At 32.4% G+C, this 23347-nt stretch overlaps 2 protein-coding genes across 4 annotated transcripts in view; both read left to right on the top strand.

The window, feature by feature from the left end:
* The first annotated feature begins 712 nt into the window (after positions 1 to 712).
* Positions 713 to 4746, top strand: LOC129925183 (uncharacterized). Its single transcript, XM_056023989.1, has 2 exons — positions 713 to 770; positions 1488 to 4746. The coding sequence occupies exon 2, from the start codon at positions 1817 to 1819 to the stop codon at positions 2747 to 2749; it is 933 nt and encodes a 310-aa protein (XP_055879964.1). The 5' UTR covers positions 713 to 770; positions 1488 to 1816; the 3' UTR covers positions 2750 to 4746.
* Positions 4747 to 6595: 1849 nt separating this feature from the next.
* The window catches only part of LOC106056845 (uncharacterized), a 38983-nt gene continuing 22231 nt past the window's right edge, over positions 6596 to 23347 (top strand). For 2 of the 3 annotated variants that reach the window (XM_013213721.2, XM_013213718.2), the window contains exons 1-8: positions 6596 to 6767; positions 8679 to 9529; positions 18512 to 18726; positions 19201 to 19384; positions 20676 to 20804; positions 21849 to 22020; positions 22108 to 22247; positions 22409 to 22632. In XM_013213721.2, the coding sequence (XP_013069175.2) occupies positions 8753 to 9529; positions 18512 to 18726; positions 19201 to 19384; positions 20676 to 20804; positions 21849 to 22020; positions 22108 to 22247; positions 22409 to 22632 (1841 nt within the window). In that variant the 5' untranslated portion in view covers positions 6596 to 6767; positions 8679 to 8752. Of the gene's footprint in view, positions 6768 to 6858; positions 6949 to 8678; positions 9530 to 18511; positions 18727 to 19200; positions 19385 to 20675; positions 20805 to 21848; positions 22021 to 22107; positions 22248 to 22408; positions 22633 to 23347 lie in introns of those variants that run through there. The other variant, XM_013213719.2, reaches the window with a different exon arrangement.

The following is a 23347-nucleotide window of genomic DNA, read 5'->3' as shown; positions in this document are numbered from 1 at the left end:
TTCACAGACGCTCACAGCCATTCACATGTACTTTTGCTTATCATAGTTTTCCATAATAATAGTTTTGGATCAATGGACTGCACTATGAAATTAGGCTAATTTAAAATGTAAGACCTAGAATACCAATGTTCAAGAACTAAATGTGAAGAAATCCTTATTTAAGGTCTGGCCCCTATATAATGAACAAAGTATATAAGCAGGTTATAGTAAACCTCCGTTTTTTTTTTTTCAGCGTTCAATGATTGCTTCGAGCTAACAATAAAGCGAAATTGTTTTCCCTGATGATACAGTTCTATCTTTCACCCATAGACCATTTATATGTTCTATGGTTTCACCCATCTCGGGAAATCTTGAAAAAAAAAAGCAAATTCCTCGATTTAGAACAGTGGTTCCCAGACTTTTTTGTCTCGTAGACCCCTTTCCATATTTTCTGGATTACTGTAGGCCCCTTGCTTAACTTATATTTAATTTTTGCAAATTCACCCACTCCATTGTTTTTTAAATTAATTTCTAACTGTAGTGAGTCGAAGAATGAAAAAGTAATTTAAAGCCACATTTGAAGTTAGAGATCTTTTTATTGGTAAAATTTAAACCAATTAAAATAACAATTAATATATAAGGGAAAGGGGGGTAAAACGTACCACTGTTTAATTCGTACCACCGAAAATTTTCATGGTCTTTAAAAATAAAAAACCTGGCATATTGACCTACAACCATAGCGTCATCATTCATGTTAATTTTATGGAGCTTAATCAAAAGACACCAAAACGGTAAGGTTTTATTCATTTTTACCTTTTTTGATGTAATTTTTGCACATGTTAGAAATCGTATAATTATCTAATGAGGCAACCTATCATGTTCCAAAAGCTATTGCATTGTTAACCAACCTTTCCTCTTGAAAATAATGCCTCAGTACATCAATTATTTTTAGACATGTTATTGATATTGACATATTGTTAATATGATAAACCGTTATGTGGGCTGACCCCTTGAGGTAAATCGTACCGGCGCCAGGAGGGTATGTCGGAATGTCCGATAATTAGTACTTCCGGTACTATTTAGCCCCACAGTTGATCTCGACATAATATCTAGATGTAGATCGAATAACTTTCTTATTTTATGTTTTAAAGCTAGAATCTAGATCTAGTAATTGCTAAAGATCTTTCTACTATCTAGATCTAGATTTATAATATAATCTAGTTCTAGAATCATATTCTATCATCCTCTATACTCTACTCTATGTCTATGTAACAATAACTTTCTTTATAACTATAGACTATAGAGTCTAGACTAAAAAAGATAATTAAGGTACTAAATCTAGTAGATTTAGATTTAATAAAATTAAGGCTATATCTAAATTTTAGACTAAACATAATCTAGCCCTTAACTATAAGTAGATCTACATTTTAAAAAAATAAATAAAATACCCTATAGACTATAGCAATCTATTTAATAATCATTTACATTCATTATTTTTTTTTACCCAGGGGCAGAGCTTCAACCTGGTCCCCGGAGGATCTTCAGAAAGCCTTAGAGGCATTGAGGAATAAATATGGTCTCAATGAAGTGTCTAGACTTTACGGTATACCTAAACCAACTCTAAAAAGACACTTAGATGGAAAAAACAAGTTTGCGAATGGGAATGTAGTACAAAGAGGTAGAATGACAGTTCTCCCAGCAGAGCTTGAGAATGAACTTGTCAGTCACATCAATCAACTGGAAGGAATGCTGTTCGGCCTGACCAGAAACGATATGTCTTGCATACCAAATAGCAGAAAAAAATGGCTTGTCTCACAGATTTAATAAAACAGAAGGAATGGCAGGAAAAGACTGGTTTAGAGATTTTAAGAAACGTCACAATCTGAGCTTGCGACAACCTGAAGCAACATCTCTTGCGCGTAGTACCGGTTTTAACAAGATAGCAGTTAACAGATTTTTTGACAAACTTGAAAGCATCATTACAGAAAATAAATTAGATGCTCTTAGGATCTTCAATACTGATGAAACAGCGCTCTCAACTGTCCAGAAAAACCAGCAAAAAGTGGTGAGCTTGACAGGAAGGCATCAGGTGGGGAAGTTGACCAGTGCAGAAAGAGGTCTTACCACCACAGCAATATTTTGCGCTAATGCAGCAGGAAATGCTATTCCACCTATGCTTGTCTACAAGCGAAAACGGATGAAGGTCGAACTTTTAGATGGTGCTCCTCCAGGAACAATCGCTGTATGCAATGAAAGTGGCTGGATGACTGCAGATAGCTTTTCAGAATGGATGGATCATTTTATAAACAGTGTAGAACCATCAAAAGAAAAGCCTGTTCTTCTTATCTTGGATGGACATACCTCTCACAGCAAAAATTTGCAAGCCATCACTGCTGCAAGTAACTCTTGTGTTATTATGCTCAGCTTGCCCCCTCATACTACACATAAGCTTCAACCTTTGGATGTCTCGTTTTTTAAGCCCCTGCAAAGCTGTTATGTACAAGAGTCAGATAAGTGGCTTTTTAATCATCCAGGTAGAGGAATTACTGTATTTCAGGTGGCTACCATCTTAGGTAGAGCATACCCAAGAGCAGCTTCGGTCGCAAATTTTGCTAATGGTTTTTTGAAATGTGGCATATGGCCTTGCAATCGACATATATTCACTGAAAGTGATTTTGAAACCTCCATTTGCTCAGTTATAAATATTCCTGTAGAACCCATCCCTTCAACCTCAAATTCCCAACATGATCAGTTGTTAGTGCAGTCATAATCAGACTCCTCAACAATAGTTGCAACATCCCCACTCACTTCATCAAATGAACCACGATTTGGTGCAACTGCTCAAAGCTCCATAAATTCAAATTATTCTCACCTAGAACTTTCTATATCTGCGTACAATGCAATTCCAATTGCAATGCAATTTTTTAGAAGCATTTGCATTTCATTACATGAACATCTCCAGCTAACTGACAGAGATTCAAGTGGAGTTGTATGTAGCCTGCAAGTTAAAATACAAGAAAAGGCATTGGCAGACTCTCTTAGAGCACAAGTTGTTGACTATATTTGTAAAAACATTGAGCATTATACTGACCTTGATGCAGCAACATTGTGTGTTGACATGCCACATGCAAAATTTGACAATATTTTTGAAAGGCTAGATAGTATTTCTAGACCAAATACTATGGTTGGCGAGCTAGAGATAATAGCAACTACGAAGCTGCTCAGAAAGCCAATTGTCATTATGAATGCAACTAGTAATGTTGTTTTAAAATATGGCATGAATGATTTTCCTTCCTCCCCTGCAGTAGTTATTCGATTTACAAATATTGGAGATGATGTAGGCCATTATGATTGCTTAAGTCCTTCTCGGCAATCAAAGTCTAAATACATCCCTGTAACTGCAATCTCTCCTATCCCAGTAAAAGAAAAACCCCATGTTAAACAGAAGAAAAAAAATCTTTTCAATCTGAAATTTTAACTTCCAGTCCCTATAAAAAAATTCTTGTGGATGCTGCAATTGCAAAATAAAGTAAAAAACAACAAACTCAAATTATTCCTGCAACACAAAAGAAAAAAAAAAGTAAAATTTCTATTGAGTTTGGTCAGAATGAGAGTGAGAAAAGTCAAAATTGGTATTGTTTTATATGCGAAGAAAACCTTAAAGAAGATATGATACAATGTTTAATATGTGCTTCTTGGGTGCATATTGCATGTGCAGGTTGTGAAAATGCTGATACTTATACTTGTGAGTTATGTTTGTGAATCTTTCTGCATTGTTATGTATATATATAGTTGGTACTTATTACCCTCCATGCTGGTACTATTTAGACTCTTGGGAGGGTAAATTTAGTACTCTTTTTTTTTTTGTTTTGTATTTTTCTATTTTAATATAAATAACTCAGTCTTTAAACCTTGTACATTTGTAGTATGTGTTGTTGTAAAGCTATGACATAAAAAATAAACATTCTTTTTGCCAAACTTTTTTTTAATGAATTTTCTCCCTTAGGGGGTACGTTTTACCCCCCTTTCCCCCTATTACTTGAATCTCTAAACACAGTGGAAATGTGTAAGGTTGTTTTGCAGGTTCATCATTCGTTGCTAAGGATATTATGTTTCACATAGGAATGTGTTGTTCTATGAAGTAGTCCTTCAGACATTAAATATTAATTAATTTATAAATTTGCATTAAGTATCATTGTAAAAGTTTTCGCAAAGAGCAGTTTCTCGTGTAGGCCCCTATTTATTTTTTCACGTCTGGATCAAATATTGGGTCCTCTGTACTGTTTTAATTAACAGTACAGAGGACGAAGGCGAGTAATTGGCGCCTATAAACCAGTAAGCTTCAAGCGGGAGGGACTCATTAGCCCTGGCTTGCAACCTACCTAGCAGAAGGAAAACTAAATTCAAACCTCTGCTGCCTTGCTGTCAGAACCTGCGACCCCGCTGATCCCAAACCTCTGCTGCCTTGCAGCTATACCCAAATACGGCGACCCTTAGGCAGTTTGCAGCACACAGCGCTACACTCTGTCAGAACCTTCGACCCCGCTGATTCCAAACTGTTTATGTCGTTTGCAAAGAATTACATAAGCATAAGAAGCTTTTAATGTTATAATTCACACCACAGATGTATCCTTGAACTGTATTGTTGCTTAAAGAAATTCGTTTAATAATATCAGATGTAGGTTTGTGTAAAATAACTAGTTTTTAAAACTACTTCAACGGCTGGTAAAAATCAATATTTTATCTATAGTGTTATCCATATTTGGCTATAAATAAAGAGATCTTGTAAGACGCTTACAAACCACTATATCTTCTCTGTATGATGTGAAGAGAGATTTTGTGGATCTATTCTGAATTTTATCTTTGAGAGTTCGAAAGTTTTTCAAACCTTAATCTTTTATTAGTGTGGCATTGTCTCAAATAATTCTCCGGCTAATTAGTTAGTCACCTAGGCAACCGCTTGTTTGACAAGGAAGGAAGGAATCCCGGTTTTCAATACATTTTATATAATTTTTTTGTTAAGCATAGACCCCAAATTTATTTTTTCACTTTCGTAGATCATTTGATTAGCGGGAATACTTAAAGAATTATCTAAAGTACAAATCATATATTCATACATGGAATACGTACATTAATGGGATCTGAAAATTAAAGTCACGACATGCTTAAATGAAATCAATTATCGTTGACCCCCGTGGACATCTCATAGACCCCAAATTTATTTTTTCACTTTCGTAGATCCATTATAATTGGAAGTCGCCGAAGGAATCACTGATTTAGAATATAGCAAACTTTCGGGAAAGACCAGGTGGTTAGCTCTGAAGTCTTCAGTGAAGAGACTATTCAAATTATATCCTGCTTTGAAATCATCTCTTTTCTCAAAAGAAGTGTCCCACCATATTCAAAAGCTTCTTTGAAAACCCGTGTGATGAATGTTGCCTCATTTTCTAAACAGCTTTGCGGCTATATTCCATGCAGCGAAGGTTTGTTTATTGAGGTACAGAATGTAAGTGCCCTTGAAGTATCTTCTTTCATTGACTGATTGGTTCAGAAATACACGAAAGCATGAAAACTTATAAAGGTTCCACCTCAACGAAGTACGCGTGAATGACGCGAGTTAGTTAGAAAAAGTGATGTAGCAGCGACAATCGTCAACTTTTGCGAGAATTATGCCGAGTAGCGGATATTTCAGAGAGAGAAGCAGCATATTCGACAAGATGTATCGTACAGAAAGAAGATCTATCTTGGGAAACGTTACAGAAAGCCTGCAATTATTTTAATTAATGTATGTGTCCATTGGGATGTATTTTAATAAAATCTAAATTGTTGTAAGAAATATTGCTCGAAAAAAATCTAAGTCTGTTCTTTTACGTTCCATGACCGACATATGTGTCCCGCTTTGGCTCCCCAAATATCTGGTCACCTTTTACAACGTACTGTGCTTCGGTAGAAGCACTGTGAATTTGAAATCTAGAAAAAGTTAATTGGTTTGACGGTGAACAAAATTGCTGAAATTTGGCTACTCGATCAGAATCGGGGGGGGGGGGGGTTACAAGTGCACCCCTTTCACCTGCCTGCCTGCGACCATGCATGTATTTACAGCAGTATAAAGGCCTAGGCCTATTGTTCAATGGTGTCCTCAGCATTAGCTGGGTAGCCTACACGTCGATAAGTCTTCTGGTTGGTTGAAATGTTATACCTAGATCTGTATTAAGTCGTGTTTTTTTATTATGATAAAATACATTAATAATAATATATAGATCTATATCAAGATTTAGCCCTTATTCTTATTCAAACCAGGTTTAGATTATAAACACGATTTTTTTGTAAACCATACCTTTAGCCAGTAGGTATAGAATAGATAATTTTAGATCTCGTAACAAATTTTATGCTTTTTTGAGCTAGCATTAGTGATTAAAAATCTATCTAGGCCTATAGATCTACATATCTAGATCTTTTAAAAAATATTCTTAATTCTGCTAATAGATCTAATATTTATTTATTGTTAAATATTTATTATAGTTGCAGGCAAACTCTTTTTTTTTTATACGCTTCAGAAATGAGAGGTGTAGAAAAGTCACATTGCCTATCCAAGGCTTACTCAGTTCGACCTGCGCACAGGAGGTCGAATGCTAGCCTATCTGCGAACCAGACCAACCCGCCGCAACAATTTCCCTGTTTCGCCATCTTGAAATAGAATCTAGTGGGGAACTCATCTATGAGGTCAAGATATCTGTCTAGATCTAGATCTAGTTTTTGTTTTGTTTGTGGATCTAGATCTAGATAAGGTAATTGGATCTACATCTATTTTTCTAAACTAGATCTAGTAAACTGTATCTATCATTGTTTTTAATTTGTCTTGCATTGAGTCTAGAATCCGTCTATTTTATTTTTCTATTATTTAGATCTAGGAATGTTGAAAAAAAAAAAGTCAGCTCAGGCTGCTGCCAAACAGGACAAGTTGTTACGGTACTTTTGTAGGAAGAAAGAAAAAAAATCTTTGAAACCTGTTTTTTTTTAAAATTATATTAATATTTTAGTCTCTATTAGGCTAGATTCTAAAGTCACCCAGCCAAGTTCTTGTAAAAATCCCATGGCATTGCCGCATCATTGCGGCATTGGACATGAATAATTATAAAGGGTATAGATTCTAGATCTAGTCACCGTATACGGTATACTGGGTATACCGAATAAAGACAAAAAGATGGGGTGATGTATGATTGTATCAAATGTATGGCAAACTGTAATACAGTACTGTGTAACTAAAGTTTACTAAATATAAAGTGTCTAAAGAAGTAGACGAAACTGACAACAGCGTCAATGTTAAAAATTATAGATCTAAAATGCAATCCTTCTTGACTTACAACACATTTTTAGAATTTTAGATATATAGAAAAAATTATAGATTCTATAAATTAGATAAATAGATTTAGAATAATTTAGATCTAGTTCTAATAATAAAATAAGTGTCACGAAGTTAAATACTAGTTTTAAGCTAGACTAGTATTAGTGTGAATAGTGTGAAACTGTTAAACTTGTCTGACATTGTCTAGAGATGAATTACATCTTCACTAATAATAATCACTAATTGTTAAATGGCCCTTTTTTTTTTTTAATATTTAGTTTGATTTAACAAATTATGCATTTGTTAAATGGCCCTTTTTTAATATTTAGTTTATGATTTAACAAATTATGCATTTGTTAGCCTTTTTCAGTCTTAGCATTTGTTCAAGGAACAAGTAATGGTTATGAACTGGTGGCATGGTAAAAAATCTTTTAACTCATCTTATGTTGCATAAATTTGACATCACTGAACTTACAAAAGCAGCCAGAATTAACATGCAGTTTTGTAAACATTCTAGACATTCACCCAGCATGAACCAATAAGTATTTAAGGTATTACTGTCAAGGAACAAGAAGAATTAAAGGGAAAAAAAATGGTTCAGAACTATTTGAAGATCTAAACCAGTGATTCCCAAAGTGGTCTATATAGACCCCCAGGGGTCTACAGCAACTTCCAAAGGGTTTACGAAGTGAATAAATAAATTGGGGGTCTACAACATGTTAATGGGGTCTACGATCTAATGGCTCTCAACTAAGAAGATCTGTGATTTGTGCTCCAGTTTTCAAAGCGCAGTGCCTTGAAGCTCTATCATGTGCTTCTGTTTCCAAGGTGTATGGGTCGATGCAGAGGACAAGAGAACAATGCTGGCAGAAGAAAAGCGTCAGAGAAAAAAAAAGCAATGCCAATGACACTAGCTCCAGCTGGAATAACCTGCTAAGTGTGCAGCTGAGCATTCTAGGCTCACATAGGTCTCACCAGCTACATGAGGAGGCACAAAACCCCAGTGCAAAGCCCTCAGCCCCCTTGATGACAAAGTGGTCATCATCAAACCACAATGGACAAATACATATATTTATATGTAGAATAAAGGCCTACTTGATTAAGAAAAATATAATAAACCATTGTCCTTTACAGCTATGATGTAAATAAGAATAAGAATATTTAAAATTCTTTAAAAGAATGCAGAAAAAAAAAATATTATTTTCATTGCAACAGATATTATGAATTGTGTTATGCACACTTGAAATTGTCATGACTAGTTTGATGACTCTTTTGATAGAGCCATTTAATAAACTTTGGACCTTTGATAATGCTTGTACTCACTGGTTTTATTTATTCTTATCATTTCTTTCAGACTATGCATGCAAGTGTTCAACAAGTAAGAAAATAAAAAATAAAAAAAAAACAACAACAACCAGCCAATATAGAATGGATTATGAAATGGACAGCGTAGAAGCGTCAAAAGACTTATCGGATAAAACTATTGATATGGAATGGCAGATAGATTCAGAATGGATTAATTTATCCTCAACACCTCAATTGCCTTCTGTTGGTAATAAAAGGGGAAAGCAAAATAAACATGAACTTCCCCATGCTGAAAATTCACTTCCAGTTGCATTTCATTTTATACCTGCTTCTAAAGGTGGGAAATATTTGGTCATTGATAACCAACCTTTAAGGCTTAGCCAGAAGAGAGATTCTGGTTACTCATATTGGGTTTGTAGTATTCCTTGCTGTAGTGCTAGATGTGTACTGGATCCTGAAGAAAAGAAAATTGTTCGTATATGTAGATCTCATAATCATGATGCTGATATAAGTCGTCAAGAGTATAAGAAGTTTATCAATGCATTGAAAATAGCTGTTAGGGAAAATCCACATGTCAAGCCTAAAGCGCTCTATGACTCTGAAATTGAAAAAGCGAAAGAGTGTTGGCGTCAGTCTAAACTAAAGGGCAACTCCAATGAAGAAGAGCCAAATCTGCCCACTTTTGATAAAGTAAGAACAGCAATGTATAATTCTAGAAATGCTGTACTAAGCTCAGTTTCACTCAAGGCAACAGAAGATTTTTCTCAAGCCACACCTGATGCTGCTTTACAGGCAGGACCAAGCAGAGCAACTAGATCAAAAGATGGGAAAGCTAATCCGAAGAGAAAATCCACACCTTCCAAAACTGCAATGCAGAGTAATTTAGATCTTGATGAGCTAGTAAGTACCTTTGTATTGAATCATTTAGAATTTTTAAAAAGCTTATCAACTCACCTGTTTGTCTGTCTGGTAAAAAGTTTGTATATATTTCTCCCACACCCTATCTTGGATCAATTATTTCTTGTACCTGACAAAACAGGAATGAATTAAAAAAAAACCCATAATATATAACCAATTAGTTAATTAGCTATCTATTGGATAGTGGGCCCCTCACTTTTATTGGCCCCACTCTATTTCTAGGTGTAAATTATTAAATTAAAACATAAATTGTATACATAATAACAGGTTTTGTGCGGCTTCCTGATTATCCATGGGTTAGTGGAAATCTCTTGTAATTGCAAAATATACCAAAGAGTTCTGAGGATCTCACTGAAAACTCATACTCACCACCATAGTTTGCTTAAAAAAATTAAAATATTTCGGCATTAATGGTCCACTGCATCAGTGGATTAAAGATTTTCTGATAGGGAGAGAACAAACTGTAATAATAAATGGCTCTAAATCAACACCGATAACAGTAAACTCAGGTGTACCTCAAGGAACAGTCTTGGGTCCACTACTATTTTTAATTTACATAAATGATTTACCAAATTGCATTACTTCAGGAACAAAAGTCAGATTATTTGCAGATGATTGCATAATATATAGAAGAACAATAAAAACAACACAAGACACAGATATTTTACAAAGAGAATTAGATGAATTACAGAAATGGGAATCAAATTGGAGCATGTCTTTCCACCCAGAAAAATGTCAGTTGTTAAGAGTAACAAAAAAACTAAAACAAATTAATTCCACTTACCTTATTCATGGCAAACCAGTAACACATACTAAAAATGCAAAATACCTAGGTGTTATAATAAACGAAAAACTGTCATGGAATCCACATATTGATGAAACTACAAAAAAATCAAACAAAGCATTAGGATTTATTCAAAGATTTCTATAAATCAAATAAGAACATAAAACTAAAATGTTATTTAACCTTGGTTAGGCCAATAATAGAATATGCATCCTCCGTTTGGGACCCCTCAACTCAAGAAAACATTAAGAAACTGGAACAGACACAAAATAGAGCATTGAGATTCATAACAAACGAATATTCACATTTGACTAGAGTAACACCTTTAGTAAAATCACTAAATTTAGAAAGCCTTCAGGACAAAAGGCTCAAAAGTAAAGTAGCAATCATACATAAAACACTGAACCATAATCTTCAAATACAAAAACAAAATTTAATAAAAAACAAAGACACAAAGACACATTCCTCGTCCCATATGCTAGGACAAATTTGTACAAATACTCCTTCTTCCCTAGTGCTATTAGAGCATGGAATGGGTTGCCTGAGCTAGCCAGGAAAACCAGTGACTTGGCAGAATTTAAGTCATTGGTTAATATGCATGACTAAATGCATGACGCCTAGGACGTAATCATCTTCTTTTTTGAAGTAACGTCGGTATTATATAAGATATAAGATAGTTATTTGGATGCTTATAGATTTTTCTTAGCTTAGAGTTCATTAAGTGGACACAAGAACCCTATTCAAGAGATCGAAAGGGATACATCATTGACGGTGTGGTACCTTATTATTGAGTGTGTTGACATTTTGAATACTATTTCACTTGCTAACCGAAGCCCAAGTCTCTTTTTTTTGAAGGCTCTTGTAATTATTATATTTTTCAACAGCAAACAGCATTCTTGCAGAATTAGTATGTTCTATTTTATACAATATATATATATATATATATTAATCAACATATTTTTTTTCAATTTTTATAAACATTTATTCAGATAAACTATGCTGAAATGTCAAAGACAATGTGTCTGTTCATTTCATCACATATTTACATTTGACACATAATTAAAATATTTAGTTCATATACATCAAAGGTGACCTGTTGTGGAAACTTACTTAACAAGCAACTGTCACCTAATGAGTACTTTTTCCTTGCTTGTCTTATGGGAGGTTGGGGCCAAGATGGTAAAATGTGTCAAATGAAATCATTCTGCCTTAAAAAATTAAGATGTATTATTATATATAATATGTATGTATATTCAGCCAATTTTTGTGTGTGTGCAGAAATTAATGCATTCAAACTTCACTGTAGATACATTTGAATGTAGATACAGCTCATACACTCAAAAGTTGTATGGGATGTATCTCTGAGGGGCAAAAACCGCTTGGCTTCCTATCAGGGGGGCTCAATTTTGAATCTCAACTCGAATTGTGTTAGCTGAGCACCTAAAGGCAGCACAGAAATCTTCTCAGAGATTCCCCTCCGCTCATTGGTCCACAAAAGAGATTTTTAGCGCACTGAGCATGTTATAAGCATGAAAGTGGCGCTTTACAAAAGAATTGCCTTAATTTTTTGTAAAAGTTTTTGTCAAATATTGAACAATTTGCTTTTATGTGTCAGTGACTAGGTATGGATTGAGTTCAGGGAACAATCAACTTAACTCAATTAAAAATTGTCTTTTGCACCATTTTTAATTTGCAAGTAGTGTTAGTTAAAAGTGTATTTTGATTTATAGTGCAATATTATCAGTTTCAGCATATGTTGGTCTTGGAAATATTAGAGTAAAAAATGTACGCCATGTGATAAAAAAATAAAAAAGAAAGAATGTTTTATTCCGAAAGCCAAAAAAATTAAATTAATTGATATGCAAAACAATTGAAACTATATCAAGTTTTCTTAATATTTTGATCAAAATAAAGAGCTGCAATGTTTTAAAATAGAGGCATAATTTTTTAGCACTTTAGATATCAGTAATTTTAGATTTGTTAAAATCTTAATTACAAAAATATTTTCATATATTCATATTTTTAAGTTACACTCATAGTTAGTTTTCTTAAAATTTACCAGGAATCAAACTACATTTGAACCAAATTTAAATAACATTGTTAAAAGTTTCACTAATCCCAAAGCTGAGCTAAAATTTCTTTAATTATTATTTGTTTCTTTGCATTTTTAAAGCCATCATGATGTAGTGTTTTGTTTATGAGAAAATAAGTCAAGCTCACTTAAACTGGAATGTATTTCTGCTTTTTTTTTTTTTTTTATGTATGGCTACTTTCAGTTTATCACTTGGTTGTTGTAAGACATGTTGTAGAAATTCTTCAAAGAAAAAGCATTTTGCATGCTGTGTATATATGTATTGTTCTTTTCTTTCTTTTTTTTTAATGATTTTTTTTTTATTGTAGCACATTTGATACAAATCTATATATTTCATTTGGTTTGGAGGTTATAATTTGCTTTTATTTTCTGTCTTGTAAAATACTGTTGCTCCCCCCCCCCCTTTTTTTTTTTTGGATTAAAAAATCACCTTTCCTAATTTAACAAGCATTGTCTTTTAAGTAATTTCACAGCACAACATTTCATGTGTTTGAATTTTGGCCTCAATTTTTTCAAAACTCATCATCTAGTTGCATCCCCTTTTATTCTCTGGTGCATGCTATAATTGTAAATAAATAATACATTTTAACATGCTTTTCAAAGCAAAGCAACCAATCGTTTTTGATTTGAAATGAAGAGGTCCTATTCACATTATCATTTTCAACATTTCTTTTCGACTATAGATTAAACTTTCAATATTTTCTTTTTATCGTTATCTGCCACAGAGGAGGAATAAAGGTGGGTAAAACTTTGTCTTAATAATTAATGCAGCTAATTTGTTTTGTATTTCTGCCTGTTTAATCAGCAAATTGTGCCTCCTTACCAATATGAAATGTTTTAAAAAAATTTGAAATAACTTCCAGATATTGGTAGATATGTAGCAAAACAACAAAACCAACAATATTCTTTCTAATTCAAATGTCCATGAAATTTCTTAACTGATGGATTTTGCTAGGAATTATTTGAAACAAAATGTTTTGTCACAAACATTTGCAACCTTACCTAAAACAAGTATCAACTTAATAACTTTATAAAAAAAATAATTTTTTGTAACTTACGAACAGTATTTATGTGTAGAAAACAAATCATTCTTATTATCTTGTTCAGTGAGTAATAGTTTCTTTTTAGAAAATGTTTAAAAAGGAAAGCGTAATTAATTTTTATTTATTTTTTTCTTTAAATGATCGATATGAATTTGTATTGAAGTCTAACACTACTAAAAACTTTTCCTGTCATGGTAATGTTTTTTTTATGATGATAAAACATAATCATATTGTAACTAATCATAATTACTATTCTGTTATATTCAGGAAGAAGAGTGGTCTAGTGAACCCCACAAAGATGCCAACTTGAGTGATTTCGAAGAATGGTTAGATGATGATGTTAATTTCAACACTATACCTCCAGCAGTTGCTACTAAAAAACAGAATAAATCAGGCAAAAAGACATATGCTAGAGAAATCCCAGATTCATCCAATGAACTCCATGATGAGGTATGTATTAGAGGTAGCATTTAAAGCAAACACATTTATATTAGATTCAGTAGTTTATTACTTTTCATAATTTTTTTTTAGCTTGTAGAATATGTAAGAAAATTTTTTTCTTGTACGAGTTTAGAAGTAGTGAATAAAGCTTTTATGATTTCTGTTTTCAGGCTCCTCTTTGGGATGGCATGTCACCAATAGAAAATACTCCCAGGCGTAAATATAGAAAGCGTCCAGCATCTTCATCTGTTTTCACCTGTCCACACTGTCCTTATAAATCAAACCGCCATTTTAATGTTCAGCGTCACGAGAGACTTGCCCATTCCACCAAGAAACCAGAGTTCAGTTGTAAAGAGTGTGGTACTTCGTATTCCTTAGAATATCGCCTTAAGCTTCACATAAAGGCTGTTCATCAGGGAGAGGGACAGCACTGCCACATTTGTTCACGCACATTTGAAACCATGACTGGCCTTAAATCTCATATTGTAACCAAACACAAGAATGAAGATCTGAAAGTTCAGAGAGAGCCGCCTCCTGAACTGACATGTGGTCTTTGTGGTAGAGTGTTCTCTACCAAGTCACATTTACAGAAGCACACAAGCACACATGTCATGATTCAACCCTATCGTTGCTACATGTGCAACAAGGCATTTATGGAGGAGGTCACATGGCTATCACACCAGAATAGTTGCAATGATCCCTTTGTCATCCAGTGTTGCCTTTGCAGTGCTTTTATTCCAAATGCACAAGAGCTGGTTATTCATATGGATGCTGTCCATGGTAGAGCTGAGTACTCCTGTCACTGTGGGAAAATATTCCCTTGGAAAAAATCTTTGCTCACTCACCAGCAGAAGTGTTCCTTATTTTTGGCTGAACGTAGTGGCTAACATTTTGTGTACTAGTCATTTCAGAAGATAATATGAATATTTGATCTTTGAAGTACATTGTTGACATTATACTGTTTTTTTACATTTTGAAATTAACTCAGAGGCATTACATGAATTGCCTTAAAAACTAATTTTATTTTGTATACTCAATAATTGATCAATTTGTACTTAAATATTTTATTATATTTTAACAATCAAAATAAAATTGGCTTCCAGTTATTATTATTATTACAGTTTTTGCCTATAGGCTTTGCGGACAGTTGATGTAAATATATATTTCTTTTATACATAACCTTTTTTAAAAAACTATTTAAGCAGCAGCTGTAACACTATTCAAGACCAATGTTTGACTAAACATATCATTCCAGATCACTAATTTATGATCTTAATTATTACAAATGATTTATTTTAACCATATTCACTTAAATGTGAATTTTTATATGTACAAAAAGCGGAAGTTTATTATTAATCAATTGTATCAAAAATGTTAAAGAAAAATTAATTATGTAATATGTAAATAGAGTATAACTTCTGTATAATGGGATGTCATAAGAGATCAAGTATTAACCCTGCTCTGGTACCAGGAAAAAAGTCATGTGTTTGATACCATGGGGTCAGTTTGACCCCACAGTGAGAAATAGGCTATATGGCCAGAATAACAGCATATTTTGTTTTCCTTGACAAAGTGTTATTATAATATTCTAATAAATATTGCATCATATTTCATGGGCGAATTTTAGGTTATTTCAACCTGCTGTAGACTTAATGTTCTTTGCACAGAAACTGATGGCACTCATTACAGACTAGTTTGGTTTTCTTTTCACATGATATGGTACAAATATAACATCTCTTGCTTTGTCTTTGATGAGGCAGCGTGGTACTTGCTGTTGGTGTTGGTGTAACTAGGGTAAAAAATACCTTCACCACAATGACGGAACTGTGGGGTCAATATGAACCCAAGCGAAAGTAAACCTAAATAATAAATAACCGGCAATGCTTTGAAATTATCAAACGTGTACTGTACATAGGAAGGCCTTTAAAAAAATAGCATGGCAGGTGAGGTCACTAATCTTGATAGTTAAAAAAATGGTCCAAAGAGGGCTGAGGTCATAATGACCCTATGGTACCAGAACAGGGGTTAATATCTAAGTTTGATCAAAAGGTAGGCAATTAATACAGAGCCTGAAAGCCTCTCATTCTCCCAAACAACTTTCTCATCTTAGGTTGGACACCAATCAGACTCTTTAAAAGTGTATTATCCTTGCCACAATGCATCTTATAAGAAATGGCATATCAAAAGAAACATCTGATAATCTTTACTGTGATACTAGTTTGAGTGTAATGGTAGCAACTCAATATTGTTAATATTTAAAAACAAGAATTTAAAGAAAATTTTTTTAAATATTAAAAGAACAGTTTTGTTTAATTGAATTATATTTTCCTAGTATAAAGTAATGTTCTTCAAAAGAGTAGAACATTTTTTGTATTTCTTGATGTGGTCTTCCTTTAATTTGTTATACCTACTTATCTTCCTGGTACTGTACGTCACAAGTCCTAAGTCTAATTACATGTGCCTAACACTTATTACTATAAACAGCCCTAACCCCCAACCTATCAGATTAACTTTTTCTAGTTGTTCTCTAGATATCTTTGTGCCTAGCTTGTATTCAAGCATAAGCTATGTTAAAAAAGCTGTTTGGTATGTTGATCATTAATTAGCATTGTTCTTCTCATTTGTTATTTCACTGTTATGTGTTAACAATTCTTTTCTAATTGTTAAAAGAGTTGTTAGTATATTTTTGAAATATTATTAACTATTACAGACTTTAATTTAAAGCATACTAAGACATTTGGTGTGTAGAGGAGTAGCTCATGCCACCGTATATGATTATTTCACTTTAATGACCATGACCATATACAGTAATAGAAGCATTTTCCTCCTTAAAATATTTTTATTTTATAACTATTACTTTTTTATTACTTTTTTTTTTGTTCTTGAATCAAGTAAAGTTTATGATAAAAAGATACTTCAACTTGTATGACTAATAATATACAATAATAAGGCATTCTCTTAGATTCTGAAGATGATGAGGTGAGTGTAAGTATTGGACATGACCATGTATGTCAATATAATATATAATGCTATATTAGTAAATGTTTTTTTAAAGAAAACAATCTGTGAATTTAAACATATCTAAGCAGGTTTTGATAAAACTTCTTTAAAATGGTGTAATTGTCTTAACCTTAAAAAGGAAAAAAGATTATAAAATTTTGAGTGCATATTATATATATATCCATCCATCCATCCCAGTGGCGCTACAGCCCATGGAGGGCTCTGGCCTGCTTTAACACATCCTTCCATTCAGATCTCTCCTGGGCCTTTCGTCTCCACGCCCTAACCCCAATCTGCTTCAGATCTGCATATTATATATATATATGAGTTGGTAACTAAAAGGACTAGGAAATGGACATTGTGACTATAAAACTAATTTTTTTTTTAATTTCATGAATATATTTACCATAGGTGTGGACTTGAGGTATTAATTACTGACTGTATCAATGTAAGCATTAAACTGCAAGTAAATAATTCAGCTTCTATTTAGAAGATAATATACTTGAAAAATGACACTTGTATAAATGCAGTAGTGTAGTTTTTATTTTCCACTGCCTGCTTTAGTTTTAATCTCATTATAACATGTTAGACTCAAGACTATATATTATCTGGATTGTGTTACAGCTTACTATTGTTTTTATAGTGAATCCTATCTAATGATTGATAATGCATATCATTCCCATTTATTTGGACCATGCTCCAAAATGTATAAACTCATTCCTTCCATAGTCCAACTATAGGACATTATTCAAAGGTTGTGAAACTATTGTATGTGGTCATCAAACATAAATGTATATGGTTGTGCTTACAATATTTTATTATAACAAAAAAAGGTTGTTACTGTTTTATAATCATCCAAATATTTTCAATAAACATTAGTTTTTTTTTTATAGCACATGTTGCCATGTTCTCTTGTGTTATTATGAAAGTCTAATGTGTGTGTTTTTTTTGTGGTGGTCTTTGTGTGTTTTTGTTTTTCAAAATATATTTCTTAAATCTGTAACATTTCAGGGATTACGGGCAGGACATGGCCTAAAGTGTGCCGATGTGCCAAAAAACTCAAACTCTTCCCATATCAACAAATACTTCAATTAACAAATGCTTGTTCATAGTTCTTGCTTTTTTCCAATTCATTCATCAAAAGTTAAAAAAAATCTTTTCACACTCTAATTGAGGCACTTTTCTAATGGTTCTCTCTTTCTAAAGGCCAAACCACTTAATAAATTTTACTATTTTTAATTTTGAATTACTTTGAAATCACAGATGCATTAATTCCTTATAGTTCAAAAGACACAAAATAGAACAAAAAATAGAAATATTTAAATGTTTGTTTTTTCTTTTGGTCATAAGTAACTTTAAGGTATCCATCAAAATGGTGTCACTGATTTGAGCCAAGGATATGCTACAGATTTAAACTTAACATCTATTTGTTTGCTAAATATTCTCATAAAAATTTTAAACTACATTCATCACTCTTGCACTTTCCTAAAATTATGTCAAACTTTGAATGTAGATCATACACAAACACATCACTGCCCAAAAAAATTTGTAATTATGGAGTGGATCCATGTTTTGATAACATTTTAATTTGTATATTTTTTAAGGAAGAAGATGATGATGCTGAAACAGATGAAGACTGGAGAGTTTCAACCCTATCCAGTTCTGATCAATCACCAATGGAGGATATCAACTTTCACTTCATGCCATCTAGCAGAGGTTGTAATATTCTGGTGATAGATGGATGTTTACTCCATCAAAATAATGTACATGCATCTGGCAAGTCTTATTGGAGGTGTCAGAAGAGGGGATGTTTTTTTAGGTAAGAAAATCTGCTCAAAATGTCAGAAATCTTTAAAAACACTTAAACTAATGCTTATTGTGGGTGGGATATATAGTTGTATTGAGAAGTACCATAAACAATAATGGAGAAATTCCACTGGATTACATAATGAAAATAAAAAAGTAACTAGGCCTACTAAGAGTTACCTAATACTTTCTAAAGTTATAAATGAGCTCAGATTTGACTGCTAGTAATTATTGGTCAATTTTTTGAGCTTTTTTTTACTGGTTATCCAATTAAGTTTGAATCAATTAACATTGAATGGTTCGAATACTTTCAAACACTTGTTTAATGTAAATACTATTAAACATTAACTTTTATAAATAATTATCATCACCACCCTCTCCCCCCCCCCCCCCCCCCCCAAAAAAAAAATAAAAAAAAATTAAACATTTTATAATTTTTCAGATGTTTTCATCATCAAATATAATAAATGTTGTGTTTGTTTGTTAGGGCTGTATTTGATCCAAAAGTGAACAAAGTAACCAGAACAACAGGGCTGCACAATCACCCCCCTGATTCCAATGAGATGATGAGGAGAGAGTTTATGAACAATCTGAAAAGTCAAATTGTTGAAAATCCTAATATATCTGCCAAAGTTATGTATGATATGGAGGTCAAGAGAGTAAAACAAGAGGTTAGTTCTTTGAGATCTTAGTACTTAAACTTACGTTGGGTATAAGCATTGCTATTTGTTGCTATAAAAACATGAGATTACTTTCAAAATTAGAATTAGACATGTATTTTAACTCTTTTTACAAACTTTACACAATATCTCACTGCTTCCGAAACTGTGTTCCAGGGGGCCTGAATAGGTGTTCCACAAACTACTGGAATAATGAACTAGATCTAGATCTAGCAGGCCACCACGTGAATTAATCTCTCTAAAAAATAAGCAAAGTGTTCTGCTAAATACTCAGAATGTGTGAAGCGATCGTAAGGAAAAAGTTTGGGAACCCCAGAGATCCTTGTTTAGGAAATAAAACAAATTGAATCCCTCAAGTAGAAATCATACAATCACAAAAGTAGACAACATGAAGCTTGAAATTTATTGGCTGACCCCTCTTAATGTCTTACTTTGTATTTTTACCCTCTCTAAAATTAGCTTCTCCAATACACAGGAAAGAACCAGTAGCTTTGACTGAAAAGATCCTTGCTTATTTATAACTTTCTTGGCTTTTTTTAGTTCTAATAGAAGCTTACTTGCTGTTTCTGAAAATGTAAACATGTTGTTTATTATTTATACAATCAAAACAATCTTGACACTTATGTGGCAAACTTAAATAGCATATTGTCTCCAGGGTAGTCTGAAATTGTTGTTCCATATCTTCTCATTCTGCTAGTTTGTACATGTTAGCTTTGTCACACACATTAAATGAAAAGACACAGCATTGCTATGTATAGAATTGTTTAGTAGACTGGTTTTATCTGCTTGAACAAGACAATGAATAATTACTTCAAGTGTTGTACATAATTAGATAAATTATTCAAGAACTGCAACTGACTTAATATATTGACTACAATTGAATTAATGCCTTATTACTCTTTATTCACTGAATTTCTATAAAAAATTTTTTTGTTCTTTAGCTGTCTTATTTTTCCAACCATTTTTGTGCATTGACCACTAAATTTGCATAATTTTTCTGGCCAATCAGAGATGTTTGTAACTGTATCACTTTCAGAAACTGTTTAGTTCATGAAATTATTCAAGATTACTTCATATTTGTCTGCACTCAAACATTTAAAACTTTATTTACTGACACAGTTCATTAGTCAGTCTTTTGTGAGGGTATTTTGAAAAAAAAAATTGATAATTGAAATATGTAGCCTTTTAATTGCCAGTTAGGCTGTAAAAACTCTTGATACTGATTTTCTTGATTTTTTTTTCCCCCATAAACTAATTCTTGTAATGAATAAATGCATTTCAGCTTTCTGAGTTTGGTAACACATGGAAAATTCCAACTTTCTCTTGTGTTCAACGACAAGCAAGTAGACTTAGAAAAAGTGTTTGTTCTAATGATGAAGCTGATGTTGAAGAAGAGATGCCAGAAGAACAGGTTCAACAGTTTTAAAGTCTGTTTTGTGTATTCCTAAATTATTCTAGTTTTTGCAAACTTAGCATAAGAGCTTATTCTGTCAAGTCATTTGTATCTAGAAGAATTTGTTATAATAATAAAAGGGTTATTATGAAAACTACATAGCTATACATTTGATGAAATTTTATATGTATCTCACTTGTGAGGACAACAAAGATTATTATTTGCATTATTTAAAAATTCAATATTTTAAAGGCATTGTTGGAAAGTAATAAAATGAAAAAAATAAACAACCCATACCAATAGTTAAGATAATTTTTTAAAAAAAATCATGAGCTATAAATATTAAGTTGACATTTTTTTATGACATTTCTTCTGCTCCTCCTTCTCCCTATTCATTTTTTGGTGTTAAGTTTTTTTTTTTCTCTGAATGTTAGAAACCTTAATAAAACAGTTTTATACCAGTACTTTTTGCCCTGAAATCATAATTTTTTTTTTGTTATGTTAAGAAAAAAAAAAAAAGAAAAGCAAATAAACTAAAAATAAAATAGACATCATTTCGTTTTGCCTCGTTATGAAACAATAATCTAATTTAAAATGTTTTGTAGTAAACTTTAACTCTGAGACTTTCTGAGAGCTCATTGAATTTCCTATAGTAAAGGAAATGTAATACACAGTTAATTATAATATGTCAATTTTTGTTACTATAATAACTCATCAAATATAGTTTTAAAGTACATCTAGTTAAGTTCCATATTTTTCAATTACTATTATTGTTTGAACCAGTATCTATTAAATGAAAAAGTTTAAACAAATTTTTAAATTAATAATAAAAATAATAATCTTTATTTTCCATAAGGAAATTTGTGTTACAATTTTGTGCATTATAATTATACAAAGCCAAAATATACATTCACACCAGATTCAAAGTTATTACTCTTGGGAAATATGTTTTCTCTTTTGTTTAAATTTTGAACAGTTTAAAGCTATGTATAACAAAATTTGGGTGCTGATGCTTGTCATATCACACTGAAAAATAGATGTTTTCTAATTTTCTTTGTGCAGACATTAAAAAGACAAATAACTGATATAGAGAAGAAATTTTTGGAAGAAACAATATCAGCCCCACAAGAAGAAGACAGTAGTTTAAGCATGTCTCTGTTATCTCCTGAGCCTGCACCTGTTCAGTCAAGAAACTTTCCTGATTGTACTTTTTACTTCATTCCCTCTAAAAAAGGTGAGTGCAGAGAACATAATCTCAGTCAATTATCTATTTTCTTTCTGGCCTCTTTCAAACTAATTTTTGCTTTGATTTTTGTTAAAGGCAAGAGAATTTTGGTAGTGAATGATTATACTTTCCGACTTAATAGTGTGAAGTCTGATGAGCGCTACTATTGGAAGTGTACAGTTGATCCTTGCATGTTTCGTTTGGTATACAATGAAAATATCCAGGATCTGGTGAAGGTATGTTGTGAATAAATTTTAATGCTAGACTGTTTACTTTGGTAAAAAAAACAATGTAGAATGTTATATATTAGTAAAACCTTGTTTAACATGTAAAAATAATGTTAATATCTACCACCTTTTACATTGCAAGATTATGGCAGTCCATCTGTTTATTTCAGATTTCTGGCAAGCACAACCATGTCACCAATATTAACAAATTAAGAACTAGAGAGTTTAGTTTTCTAATTAAAGCACAAATGACTGATGATCCTTCTCTTTCACCAAAAATGGCATATGACAGAGTATTGGCTAAAATTAACGCTTTGGAAAATGGTGAACAACTTGTCAGATGTTTACCACCGTATTCAAGTTTAAGGACTTCACTTTACAATCTAAAGCACAAGTAAATACTATGATTTGTCTTATTTCTATATAAAACCTTTTAACCTTTCCTGCCATTTGCCAGAAAGCAAGTCCCCATTCTTATGAAAATGCCCATGTGGGCAATTTTTGTTTAAAATTATTATTTAAAAAAAATGTTAAATTGTAACAACCTAGCAATAAAATTCCCTCAAGAAAAATTATTACAAAAAAAAGTATTTATTAGTAAAATATAAACCAGTAAGAAACAGTTTCATATCTTTATAATTACTTAAATTCAGGTAATATTATAAGAATTCTATAAGTACAGCTTTTTACTTGTGCATCTGTACTATATCCAGCTTATAACACAACTTTTCACCAAAAAAAAAAGCTTAAAGGGAAACTCCGATGGTTTTGACAATTTTTGATATAATATGTGTTTTGATGTACAGATAATGAATATGTGATTCTTTTTTTTATATTTGCAATAATAACTTAGTAATTGATGTTTCTCCGACGTAATTTTCCTGCGCATCCAAAACAGTCAGACTTTCACAGTGTTTCTATGTGACGTCACAAATGCGTTTTAATCTATTGACTTATTGTATAACAGGAGACCATACAGCAAAGTTTACATTCTCGTAAAAGAAATATATCTTCATCTATGCAGTTAGATCTAGGATCTTGCGTATTAAAAGTAGATTTACATGCTTGACTAACCACGGCAGTGTGTATTTTCTTGCCAGACCACTCAA

This window comes from Biomphalaria glabrata, chromosome 3 (genome assembly GCF_947242115.1).
Source record: "Biomphalaria glabrata chromosome 3, xgBioGlab47.1, whole genome shotgun sequence".
Lineage (NCBI taxonomy): Eukaryota > Metazoa > Mollusca > Gastropoda > Planorbidae > Biomphalaria > Biomphalaria glabrata.
This window is presented reverse-complemented; position numbering and strand designations above follow the sequence as displayed.